The sequence below is a fragment of the Myotis yumanensis genome, unplaced genomic scaffold, assembly GCF_028538775.1.
Source record: "Myotis yumanensis isolate MYYU_CA2020_CCGP unplaced genomic scaffold, mMyoYum1.0.hap1 SCAF_4, whole genome shotgun sequence".
Classification (NCBI taxonomy): domain Eukaryota; kingdom Metazoa; phylum Chordata; class Mammalia; order Chiroptera; family Vespertilionidae; genus Myotis; species Myotis yumanensis.
The window spans coordinates 35,741,633-35,754,501 of NW_027223755.1; the positions used below are offsets into that span (position 1 = coordinate 35,741,633).

A 12,869-nucleotide genomic window follows, 5' to 3' on the forward strand; every position below is an offset into this window, starting at 1 on the left:
CAGGGCCTCCGGCTTTGGCGAGCCCCTGAATCCGAGTCCTTCCCGCCCAGCCACTCTGCTGGGGGCTGAGGGCTCCCAAAAGGCTGGGTTGGTTTCAAGACGCTCAGATTAGAGACGCAGCCTCCAAGTCAGTCTCAACTTGTCCCCGACCTCCCCCAGCCCAGCTGCCTCCCGTCTGGGAGACGCCCAGCAGCCGGCTCTGCAGCGGGCGGGCAGCAGCCTGGCGGGCTCGGAGGACGCAGACCCAGAGCGCTCCACAGCGGAGGCAGCGCGCCCCGGGCGCCCCGGGCATCCCCGCGGCGGGAGCGGAAGGCGAGCGGGGCGACTGGCGAACCGGCGACGGGAAGGGTCCTCAGGTCAGAGCTCCGCCCCACTGGCCGGCTGGCCGGGAGGCGGGCGCGGAGAGGGGCAGCGGCGGAGGGGCGGCGCCAGCGGAGAGGGGCGGGGACGCGGGCGCTGGTTGGCGCGGGATCGGGGGCGGGGCGCACGGGGCGGGGCCGGAGGCGGAGCCGGCGCCGGGCGCTGGAGCTGCGGGCGCGCGGACAGGAGTCGCGAGCAGCTGGAGTGGAGTTGGAGGAAGCGGCTGCTGCGGCGAGGCTGGCGGGCGAGCGGCTGGGAGACGGCGAGCTCGGATTGAGAACGCCGGCGGGTCGGAGCCGGGCCAGAGGCGCGTCGGAGCCGTGCGCGCAGGAGGCCGCCGCTGCAGCCCGGGCTCGGGAGAGGAAGGAAGCCGGCCCGCGGGGGAGGTAGGCGGTGGCAGCGGGTCGGGGTGTGTGTGCTCGGGAGGGGGAGGCGGTGCGTGCGCGCGGCTGTCGCCGCTCTCTTCCTGTCACCGGCGGCGGCTTCTTCAGCGGAGCCCAGCCTGGGGAGAGCGGTCGGCCGCCGGTCGTCCTCGCCGCGGGCATCTTGCGTCCGTCCGGGGCCCGGCTCGCAGCCAGCGTCCTGGCTCCCGCTTCCCGGCCTCCGGCGAGCCGGTACTGCACGCCGCCGGGCGCAGCCGTCCCCGAGCTGCAGGCGACCCCCCGGCTTTCCCTCGCCCCTCCGACCACTTCGGAGGGTCTCCATGGTTGCCTGGCTGCAGTTTTCTGGAGTCCTTCACCGGAGGAGAGCGCCCTGGCCGCTGCCGTTGCGTTAGCGGGAAGGAGCGATGCCTTCCTCCGTGCCCTCCAGCTGCAACCGGGGTCGTGGCCTGGGCCATCCCGGCGGGCGGGGCGGCGGTGGTCCCCGGAGCCCACTGCCAGCCCTCCCCCCACCTCCCCGAAGTTTGTCTCCCTCCTCTTCCGGGGTGGAGGAAGTGCGCCCCGGGGCAGCCGGTCGCCGGGGCCCCAACTCGGTGTCTAGTGCCGGCCGGGCCTGGGCAGGTTGTTGGAGACACGCTTAATGGGGTCTTGGAACAGCCCGGAAATCCAGCTTTTTGCAACGCGGGTTGAGACTGGAGGGACTTGCCCAGCAATATGGAGCCGGTTAGGGAGGGCAAGAGAGCGTGCAAGCCCGAGGTAAAGTAGCTTGGGGAATTGTCTGGAAACCGCGCTCTAACACTCCTTCCCAAGGGCAGAAACTGCCCGACAGATCACCAGACAAAGAGAACAAAAAAGCCCAGACCAGCCACTCCAGTCCAGAAATGTACGTTGGGGGAACCAGAATTTGAGGGTGTGAACGGAATGGCCGTTGCATGTTGAATGCAGCATGTGTGTGAACTGTTTGGGGGAAATTCTTATGCTTCTCTGGGCGCTGTTAATACCGGGAACCCTGGTGGCTGCTGCAGCGCTGTTGGCAGCAGAAGTATGAGTTCACTCTCCTTTGGGGTGGGGTGGGGGTGGGGTGGGGGGAAGTTAGGACTTTAGAAGCCATAGGATTTCTTTCTCTTTTTTTTTCTGTCCTTTTCCTCTTTGTCGGTTCGAAGTAGGAATGGATAAAGTAGTTCCGGGTTTTGAATGCAGCATGAGATTGTCATTTCAGTGGGATGAGGTTCAAGTTTTAGTTGTTAGGCAGGACATTCCCAAAGCTTATTGACCCAAGCTTCACATGGAATTGTATCTTAATACTTCACTAGCTAGTGTTGCGTTTTGGCAACTCTAAAGATGGTGAGGTATTAGCTAGGAAAGGTTGGAGTAGGTAAGCAGGTTCATTTCTGAGGCAGGCTATCAGCGTAATGCACTTTCAAGGAGTAAATCATTGGGAATTTGGTGACTTCTACACAGAAGGCCACAACCATCTTTTATGGTTGACAAAGAAAATAAAAAGCACACTCCCCTTCCCCCCATGTATACTTTTTTGACTGATTACACTGTTCTTGAAATAAACGGTTTAAAAGCAGTAGAGTATGGGTTTTTTTAGGAACAAAAGTTGCTTAAACTTTTGGAAGCAAGTGTTTTGATCACTACAAAGAAAATAACCCCTTCCATTGATTTTTTTGGGGGGGGGGGGGAGTGGAAGTGTCCCTATAAAGTTTGGGAAGGTGTGTTTGGTTGGGAGTCAAGGTTTAAACTGGAAAGGGCAGTGGAGGAGGCTGCCTGCCTTGCGGAAGTGTTGGGCTCTGCCACTGCTGGCCTCCTCAGTTCTCGGCGCCAGTTGCAGGTAGGTAGTAGAGTCATACTTTTTCCTGTAGAAATGTGTAGATTTTTATGATTGGAAGAAAGTTTTATGTGTCTGATATTGGCCTTCAAAGTGTTAATGTGCATTTGCTTTCTTTAACTTTCATCTTGATATGGGCCTGTTCTTGCCAGTTGCCTCACAGAACACTGCAATGTACACACTATTATCTGCTGTTATATCTGCTTTTGTAAAACGATATCACTGTTTGTTTTTACATCTGTGATGCTGATAGCCAATGTGAAAAAGCAGTTCACTTCCCATTGATTATATTGTCGTCTTTAGTTATTTCTTGAAATTGAAATGTATTAAGAGCAGGAAATCCCCACAGTATAAGATTGGTTTGGGGAAACAAGTGATGCAGTGAGTTACAGGTAATGCATACTTTGGTTATTGAACGTGGTGGTGGTGGAGTATGCATTTACTCCTGGGACTGTGCAGAAGCGTTTTGTATCTCAAATGGCAAACCTACTGCACTTATCCAAAGTTTGTATTGTTAAGAGTGTTGGCCAAACCTTTAATTAAATTTTCCCATGAATGCCACGTAACTTTTAGATTAGTATGTTCGTTGAAATTTTTTTTTCTTAGGTAGTTTAGAGGACTGTTCTAAAAAGACATACTCTGAGAGATTGTTCATTAAAACAGGAACAATTCTAGTTCAGCTTTTTTTATGCTTGCAATTGGTAATTTTCCAAATGTGTCTTATTGAGTAAAGAGACGGTACATGAACAAATTGGGAAAAAAAATGTTATGGTCAGGTCGACTATAGAAAGCTGAGATAATGTCTGCATTTGGGGTTTTACTTCTAATTCTCACATCTGAGGCGTGCACAATGCAGAGAAAATGGGAAGTGTTTGTTCAGTATATTACACACTTTGGACAGGCTCCCCACAGGTCCCCCTCTGGAAGGCACAGGGATTTTGCCAGTAAAGGCAGGAGAATGGAGCATCTCAGGGAAGCTTGAGAAGGTGAGCAAGTTACTCATCAATGGAAGGAAGGGATTGCCAATTAGTTTTTACCTTAGAAGGCATAATGTAATTACATGACATTTTTAAAACAAAAACTTAGGTTGTAATCAATATTTAAAATATTCTGATTATATTTATTGTTTTTTTTTCCCCATCTCCTTCACCTATGCCCCCTAATGTGATTACTTGCCATGATTCTGCCAACACTTTTATTGAAATTACTTGCCAAAAGAGTGGTGATTAAAAGTTATTTTATGTATATTATGCCAAAAGAGCTGAAAAGTTGACTGTGTCATCATCTATAAACTTGTCTGTTTGGCTTCTGTTATTTTTTATTTTATTTTTTTGTAAAGGGTAGAATGAGTATAGATTTTGCTAAAAAACAAAAAATTCTATTATGAAAACATCTCTGGATAGTTTATCTTCCCAGCATTGTTTTTCTTAAAGTAAATCAAATGCATATCCACAGGCACCTGTAGTCAAAATAGTTTTCAGGTTAATGAACACCCCTCCCCCACCCCCTTCAGGTCATGAGTCTGGCCAAAATGGAAGGAGAGAATCCACCAGTGGGTGGAGTACTTTAATAAAGCGTGGTGCCTGGGCCATTGTGCCATGCCCTTGCCCTCCTCACTGGACCACCAGTGGTCTAGACCAGCCATGGGCAAACTACGGCCCGCGGGCCGGATCCGGCCCGTTTGAAATGAATAGAACTAAAAAAAAAAAAGACCGTACCCTTTTATGTAATGATGTTTACTTTGAATTTATATTAGTTCACACAAACACTCCATCCATGCTTTTGTTCCGGCCGGTCCAGTTTAAGAACCCATTGTGGCCCTCGAGTCAAAAAGTTTGCCCACCCCTGGTCTAGACTCAAAGCTCAGCCTGAAGAGCTGGGGCTGTAACATTCGAACTGTCAGTTCTGTAGGATAGCATTTGTGCCTTCATCCTTTCTTTTTGAGAGCACCTAGGGAGCCTAGTATTGTCCTACCTGACATACACTCTCACACACCCTTGCTGCCTCCTGAGTCTCCTTTGCCCTGACCTCTGCAAAGCCACCCTCTACCTCAGATAGGGAGAGATGGGCAAAGTCTGCCTGCAGCCTTTATCTGTCTCTTTACTCTGGAAAGGAGTTAAGGGGACAGCAGAGAGTTTTATTTTGCCTGGCTTCACAATTCGTTTAGAACAGTTTGCAGTATTTAGAAGCAATACAAAAGAAAATTCCTGTTTTAAATGTGAATTGCATAAATGGCAGTGTCATTCAATACTAGTAGTAGTAACAATATTAACAAAACCATAGTTGCAATTTACTAGCCATGTCGCTTCTGGCAAATTAATCTCTCCGCTTTTCTCATCTGTGGAATGGGGATAATAATTGTACATAGGGTGGCTATAAGGATTAAATGGGTTGATATATGCAAAACTGAGAACTGAGCCTGGCCCATCGTAAGCACTGTGTTGGTGTTAATAGTTAAGCTCCAATTATCAATCATGGAGCTCAGTGCTTTATATGTGCCATATAATCTAATCCTCATAATAACCCTATGAGCTGTAGATTTGCTTTTTTGTATTTTTCTCACAGATGCTAAACTTGTGACACACACAGAGGTTTAAGTAACTTGCCCAAGTTTAAAATCTAGGCACTGATGGGGGACAGCTGCTGAGTCTGAAGCTTAGTGCTTATACTAACCTTCTTGTTAAGAGTTTTACAAAACAGCATTGTATTTTAACAAGAGGAGGGGCTTTGGATTGTCTACTTCAGCCCTCATCCCAGGGCGCCTCCTCAGGGCCTCTCTTCAGTGATGATGCAGAGAAGCAGAATGCTCAGCCCTATGCCCATTTCTGGGTAACAGGGTGTTTCTGAGGCCCAAGGAAGCCTTGGTGTGAGTGCCTGCATCATCCTTTCTCCTTGACCCCAGGTGATGACCTCTGAGCCTGGAATTGTCTCCAGCTGGGCCTGGTCATGCTCTCCTCTGCCCTCCTGCAGTGCTCTGGCACCAGGCATCACTGTGCTTTCTGGAGAATCCTGCCTCCTTGTCCTTCCTTGTAGTTTCACCTGGGCTTGTTCTGCACTCCCCCCGCCCCACCCTTCCAAGGGCTTGCAGTCAGGGAGTCCTGCCCTAGACACTCCGCTTTCCCACAGTACAAACTCAGCCCTGAGCATGGCAGCAGGCAGTACATTCTGGTTGGTTTGAAAATGAATGGAGATATTTGATGACTGCGACTCCCAGATTAATTTGATACCATCATTTTTATTTTGTTTCAGTTGATATAAAATTTATCCTGAGTGCATCATTTTAAGTTGAACTGCATTGTGTTTACTAGGAAATTTTAACTTTTGTTCAGTTTGATTTTCATGATTTCCAGAACATACTTGAAAAGTGAAAAGATTTTTAAATAATGATTTTTTTTTTTAAAAGACTGTGAATTTAGGTGGGGAGCTTGCCCTAGACTCAGAGCGAGCACACTGAGGATGTAGGGAGGTAAGGACTGGGGCCCAGGAACTCCTCTATAGCCCTTGCATCTGGATCACAGAACCAATTTTGTGCTGGGACCCAGTGCAAGGTTGCTAATTTTATCACAGGGTAGAATCATATGATCAGGATATAGTCTTGATTTATTTAAAGTAACTTAAAAATATCCTTTACCTCTCACCAAGTTTGCTAAATCCTTGCCCTTTGTAAAAGCGGGGGAGGGGAGTAAGTCAACAGTCAGAGGACTTTTCAAGGAAAAGTTCTTTGCCAAAATGCCTGCAGGTTAGAGGGTTAAATTGAAATTTTACTTTCAAGCAGTTGTACATTAAGAAGTCATGGGTGCTTGTCAGGCATCAGAAACAACATTTATTTTGAGGAAGAGAATGAGAATTGCTCAGTATCTTAGCACAGAGAGGAAATATACTTCCAATTAACAGTATTTTGGGTCGTCTTTAAAATGGTTGAAAGAATGGAGCAAAATCATTCCCTTTAAGGAAATTTTGAACTGTTCATATGATGTTATATAAGTGAGTTAATTTGTTATTTGTTCATAGGATTCCTTTGTACCTTTTGTTACAGCAACAGTAGTAACTAACTTGGAGACTAGATATCTTAACACTCTTGGTTATTTGAAAACATTAACTTAATGGATGGTGGATATTATCCACATATAAAAATCTTTACTCCGTGCTGGGTAGAAATAGCTCAATGGACAGGTGTATGTGGCCAGACACTGGAAGCAAAATCAAATCTTGTGAATCTGGGCAGCATATAGCCTGTGGATCTGAATAGTTTGGGCTCCATTGATCTCAGGAGGTTCAGACAGACACTGCCAGTGCCTCAGGCTTCTGAGTTTTCTGCATTCTTGCTGAGAGAAAAGAGAACTTGTCAGTCCTCTAGATGTGATAGCCCTTGTGACTGTGGGTTAATACTTCACTTCTCCCTAAGGAGGAGCTGAGTTTTTACAAATTGTGCAATGAGGAGCCTGGATAGTTACAGCAGGGGTTGGGGGGCGGGGGGCATAGATGCCAAGAGGGATACAGGTGGCAGAAGCTTAAGCTCATAGAGCAGAAGTGGGCAGCCTTCCAGAAGTGATGTGTGCAGTATTCTTTTATTCACTAGTTTGTGGACTTCTTTGGCAAGGATTCATTTCAGTGAAGTCTCTTTGGAAGGAAATTTGCATGGTCCTAGATGCCTGGTCTTGGACTTGACGGAACTGCTCTGAGTTAGAATGGCTTCTCTTTGTGCAGGTTCGTTTGTGAAAGAGCCACAAACACTCAGTAAGGCTGCTGTTACAGAGAGTACAAAGCGGAGGTCAGAGCGGGTGGGCAGGAATCTGCATCGGTCACCCCATGGACATAACTCAGGCATCGAAGCAAGTTGAGTTTGGGCTGTAGGTTCTAGTGGTGTAAAAAGTGGTGGCTCTGGCAGACTGCCTGGATCTGAATCCTGCTTCCACCTTTCAATAGCTCGGTGTTATCATGGCCAAGATACCGAACTTTTTGCACCTCAGTTTCTCCCATGTAAAGTGAGAATGATTGGTAGTACCTGCCTTATGATTATCTTGCTTTGAATGTGCTAATTGTCTGTATTGAATGTGTTAGTGCACATATAACTCCCAACAAATATTAGGTGTTGACAGAACAGCTCCCATAAGCTTTAGGTCAGGAGGAGGAGGAAGACGATTGAATTGGTTAGAACACATGTACCTTCAGGTGATGACCGTGCTGACCACAACAACAGTGACAATCATTAAAATGGGCCTGGCAACTGCACACTTGAATAATGGCCAAGGTTGTTTCATTAGCAACAAATAAACTTCTAATGTATTAAGCCTTGGGGGGGAAAAGCCTGCATCTTCTTAGCCAAGGATGCTGTGTACCTCACACTAGGACACGAGACAGTCATCACCCAGATGACTAGTCAGGTGTCTCTCTTACAACATTGTTCTCCGACCACTTAATTGGCACCGAATCATGGCTGATCTCGAATTGTTTTGATTGATCTTCCTGGCCTTGATGATGGGGTCCCAGAAGATAGGAATGGTGTATTCTAATACAACAGTGTACTTTCAATCCTACAGTCATAGGAGATCTGGGGTTCATTTTCTCAGACGAGGGCCCAGAGTGCTATACAGGATTTATCTTACACAGTCAGTAAGCTTCTTTTTGCAAATGGTGAGGGACAACACAGATTTCTGGCACACATGGCAGAGATTGCTACTCTAGAGTCTGGCCTCAGTAAAGCCAGCAAGTTCTTCGGGTTTGTAATACCTTGAGTATTCATGGAGCCTTTCTTACTACAGTGTGCCCTGGCGAGGAACTTGCACAGATAGCTACATAGGTATGTGGTGAGCAGGGGCCTGGTGGTTGCTGAGGACTGTGCTCCCATTCTGTGAAGAATCTCACCAAACTGGTGCACTGAGTTGTTGAAATAGAGGAAGCCATAAGCAGCAGCTGGAGGAAAGATCTACCAGCCTACTGGTTGAGGAATTTTTTTCCCCCCAAAAAAGACATACATTGCCTGGAAAAGCTAACAAAAATTGCAAGGCAGATTTGGAGGGATTACATTATTCTTAGGCATATTGCCTGGTTTCCAGGCATTTAGGGACATGTAAATTTTTTCATGTTCTTTAGAGTTCTGTGTCTCATTTGTACAGAGTGCATTAGTACTAAAAATGAGATGTGCTAGTTCTACATTTTTGTGTGAATTTATGCAGTGAGTATTTAATTTGATTCCAGATCTAGCAAAAGGAGAGGCTGTCTTCAAACATAATATAGTTTATTTTTTCATCCTCTCTGCTGGTTGCTTTCATTTTTTTCTCTGACAACTGAAATACAAAGTAGAATAATACTAACCAAAATTCATATTCTTGCTACACAAACATTTCCAGTGTTTGTTTTGCTTCTTTTAATATGTAACTCTCCTAAGAGTGTTATTATATTACATCTAAGAGGCTTTAGCCATGTAAAGTTGAATACTTTACACTTCTGAACGCCAACGTAACAATTACTCGGTAATCAGATTTGTCTTCTTAAGATGCTTACACTGAAGAGTGCCTATAATATTAAACTTCTAAAGTGTTCCACACTGTATAAAGTTTGTACAAGCTCTCTTTGATATAGCACACCGAAATTGTGTGACTATTGTTTTTATTGCTTTATTGTTCAGCCAGCTTAACGGAAACCTTTAGGTTGCTTTGACTTTATAATAAAGGTAACGATGAGAAATGATTGGAGTGCTAAGTGTCCACGTGCGTGCACTATTCTATTGGCAATCCAACGCTAACTTACTAACTTAGAGAATCTTTGGCTCTCTAATTTCTCTGCCTCCACTGTGTTAAAAAAAAAAAAAGAAAGAAAAAGAAAAAAAAGCTTTCATTTCCCATTTCTCCCTCCACTAAGCTATCTTCATAGAATAATTTGCAGGGACTGTCTCTACTTCCTCTTCAGTTCCTTAACGCCTTAAATTCTACTTGCTATCCTCAATACTACTAGACTGCAGTCTGCTTTCTCAAAAGTCAGCGATGCGCCCTCTTTACCTCCAGACAGATTGGGCTCCCTGTTCTGGCTCTTTCCAGAATATGATACTTGCTTAGTCACATTTGTACCTTAGGCCATGCCACACATCTCATTCTGCCTTCAGATCCCTACAGTTAGATGTTATCTCTCCCTCGTTTGAACTCTGTAGTGTTTAGTCGCTGCTGTCTTTTGGCATTTACCTCATGTTATTGTGTACCAGTTCCTTGTGTACCAGTCTTATCTCTGCGACATTGCCACATGCCAACACCCCTTCCAGCCCTGCCTGGTGCTCTTAGAAGGCAGGGAGTGTCTCACTAATCTTTGTTGTGGATATCATGTCCAGCAATAGCACGCTGTCCATGTACATCTGCCAAATTGATTAAGTACTTGTTGAATGGAAGTAGAAATTCAAATTCACACAGATGGTCAAGTGTGATGTTCATTCTTAAGTCTTGTTTTTCTTTTGCTAGGTGAAGCTTGCGTGTGGAGCGCAGCAGTAAAATCAGACGACAGATGGACAGTGTGACAAGAGTGTCAGAAAGGATTGGGCCTCGCTGTGAGAGTCAGCCTGGAGTCCAAGTGTTGACAAGTTGCTGAAAAGGAAGCCAGTGGGAGAACTGTGGCCTGCAGAGGAAGTGGAGCCCTGTCTTCAGTCACACCGTTGATGGAGGACAGATGGACAGTCACCTCTCCTCTTAAACCTTTGGAGAGTTGCCCTTTGTCCTCTGCTGGACACACATTCGGAATCTTAACACACTCTCTGAGCTCACCTTCCTTAGAAACATAAAATTAGACTGCAGTGTAACCAGACTCGTCTGTTGCATGGTCACAGATTTGCAAACATGAGTGCTGAGGGGTACCAGTACAGAGCACTCTATGATTATAAAAAGGAACGAGAAGAAGATATTGACTTGCACTTGGATGACATATTGACTGTGAATAAAGGGTCCTTAGTAGCTCTTGGATTTAGTGATGGACAGGAAGCCAGGCCTGAAGAAATTGGCTGGTTAAATGGCTATAATGAAACCACGGGGGAGAGAGGGGACTTTCCAGGAACTTACGTAGAATATATTGGGAGGAAAAAAATCTCACCTCCCACCCCAAAGCCCCGGCCACCTCGACCCCTTCCTGTTGCACCAGGTTCTTCGAAAACTGAAGCAGAAACTGAGCAGCAAGGTCAGTATTAATGAGTGATTTTTAAATGATTCTTTTTACTTTTTAAAAAGGGAAGTTTTACATTTGGGTTGAGTTGAAATGCTCTGGGCAGAAGTCGTTTCGGCAACTTTACCTGAATTTATATATGGTGCGTAAAAGCGTGGTCAGTCACCACACGACTAGACGTTTGTGCTTGTGGGGCGGAGGGTTTAGTTATAAAATAGGGAGATGGTATCTGAGAACCTGTTTAGTGAGTGTTTTTAAGAACTACTTTTGTAGTTGTCATTGAATTAAATACTTTTTGCTTTCTTATTCTTATAATTGGTATTATATAGCTAAATCATTTTAGGAAAATAGAGGGTAAGTCTAATGTAAGTATATTTAACATTAATGTGATTTGTGTGGAAAAAATGTAGAGATAATAAAATGACCACAGAACTCAGGGGAGAAGAAACCATTGTTTTCATAACCCGGTGTCTACCTCCTGGCTTCCTCTCCAGGAACACTGTGCCTGTAGCTGAAACCCAATCCTGTCGTTAGCTTTCTCTTCCTCTGTGGGCAATGTGTATGTAGCATGAGTGCCTATAGTGCACTTGGCATTCATGAGAAAAAAAGATCACTGAATGCCTTTCCTAAATGGAAACCACCTTGATTCAAAAGCCACTCATTGTTTATTGGAGGTGGTCCTTGTATGAGCTTTGTTTGTTTGTTTCTGTTCAGTTTCACACAGAGACAGGCCTTTGACTCAGCTTTGCTATTATCGGTTTTGTCAATTCATTTCCTCATTGGTAAATTTCAAGCATTTTTTTTCCTGCTGTGTAATCTTTCTTTCCCTTCCCAAGACTGGGATAGGTATGGAAAGGTATGCTTAGAATGCGGTTACAATAGAACTGGCTGCAGCATCGAAATGTATTTCTGGAAGAGATTCTGATACTGTTATGCTTTCTTTGGTGTGGCTTGTTTTAGCAAAAAATGAATGAGGTAATGAGAATAAAGAAGCAGGATGTAAGGGTAAATAGCTGCCTTTTAGTGTAGAGTAATAATAGGATGGGAATATTTTGTAAAAGTCAAAGAACTTACTAAGGATGCCTTTTCCCTCTCCCACCTGACCCAAAAGAGGTACTTGTTTCATGAACATTACACCATATTTATTGTAAAATATGTCTAAATATGTTTTACTATACATTTCAAAAGCCAAGACTTAATTTTTCAGGTGAATCAAAATCTAGACACACAAATTTTGTCAACCATGGTGTTGATAACAGGTGTTGAACCACCTTGATTCAGAAACCTCATTGATTATTGGAGATGGTCCACATTGGAGCTTTGTGCACATTTAAGGGTTTTTTTTGTTTTGTTTATTTGTTTGATTGTTTCTGTTCAGTTTCACACAGAGGCAAGCCTTTTACTCAGCTTTGTTGTTATCAGCTTTGTCAATTTCAAGCATTTTTTTCCTACTGTGTAATCTTTTTTCTCTCTCTGAGACTATGTATGGCAAAAACCATACATAGTTGGTTTTTTCCCCACCAATTTACATATTTTTAATTTGAATTTTTGTTTTATAAGTTAGAAACAGGTCCTTATAAGTAGGCTAATTCAAGAGAGAAAACGATTTAATTTATCCCAGAATACAAAAGATTACTGGACTGCCCAGCTGCTGTACCAGGCTCAGTGGTTGAGCATTGACCTATGAACTAGGAGGTCACAGTTTGCTTTGGGTCAGGGCACATGCCCAGGTTGCAGCCTGATTCCCCTTGAGGGGGGGCGTGCAGGAGGCAGCTCATCAATGATTCTCTTTCATCACTGATGTTTCTCTCCCCCCCCCTTCCTTCCTTTCTTAAATCAATAAAAAAATATTTTTAAAAAAAGATAACAGAACCATAATAATATCTGAGTTGGATTAGGAAAGAATATTTAAATGGTGGAAAGGGGTATTTTGTCAATATTAATGACAAAAAGATTTTGTAAAAGTAATTTCTAAACAAAATTTCACTTGATAATTGTTTCAGGTATAACTTTATTTGGATATACTATACAGAAAAGCAAGTCTTTTAAGAAAAATGTTTTTCTCTTTTTAGGTCCTAAGCTCTTTTATAATGCTTTCTCATGTAATATGGTGACAATTGAAAATTTTAACAGCTTTTTTATTTTTTTAAATCATA

General features: G+C 44.6%; 1 protein-coding gene across 1 annotated transcript in view; it reads left to right on the top strand.

The window, feature by feature from the left end:
• The first annotated feature begins 551 nt into the window (after positions 1-551).
• Positions 552-12,869, top strand: part of PIK3R1 (phosphoinositide-3-kinase regulatory subunit 1) — an 86,474-nt gene continuing 74,156 nt past the window's right edge. Inside the window, exons 1-2 of the mRNA XM_070412103.1 lie at positions 552-746; positions 10,023-10,728. Coding sequence (XP_070268204.1) covers positions 10,395-10,728 — 334 coding nt within the window. The 5' untranslated portion in view covers positions 552-746; positions 10,023-10,394. The remainder of the gene's footprint in view (positions 747-10,022; positions 10,729-12,869) is intronic.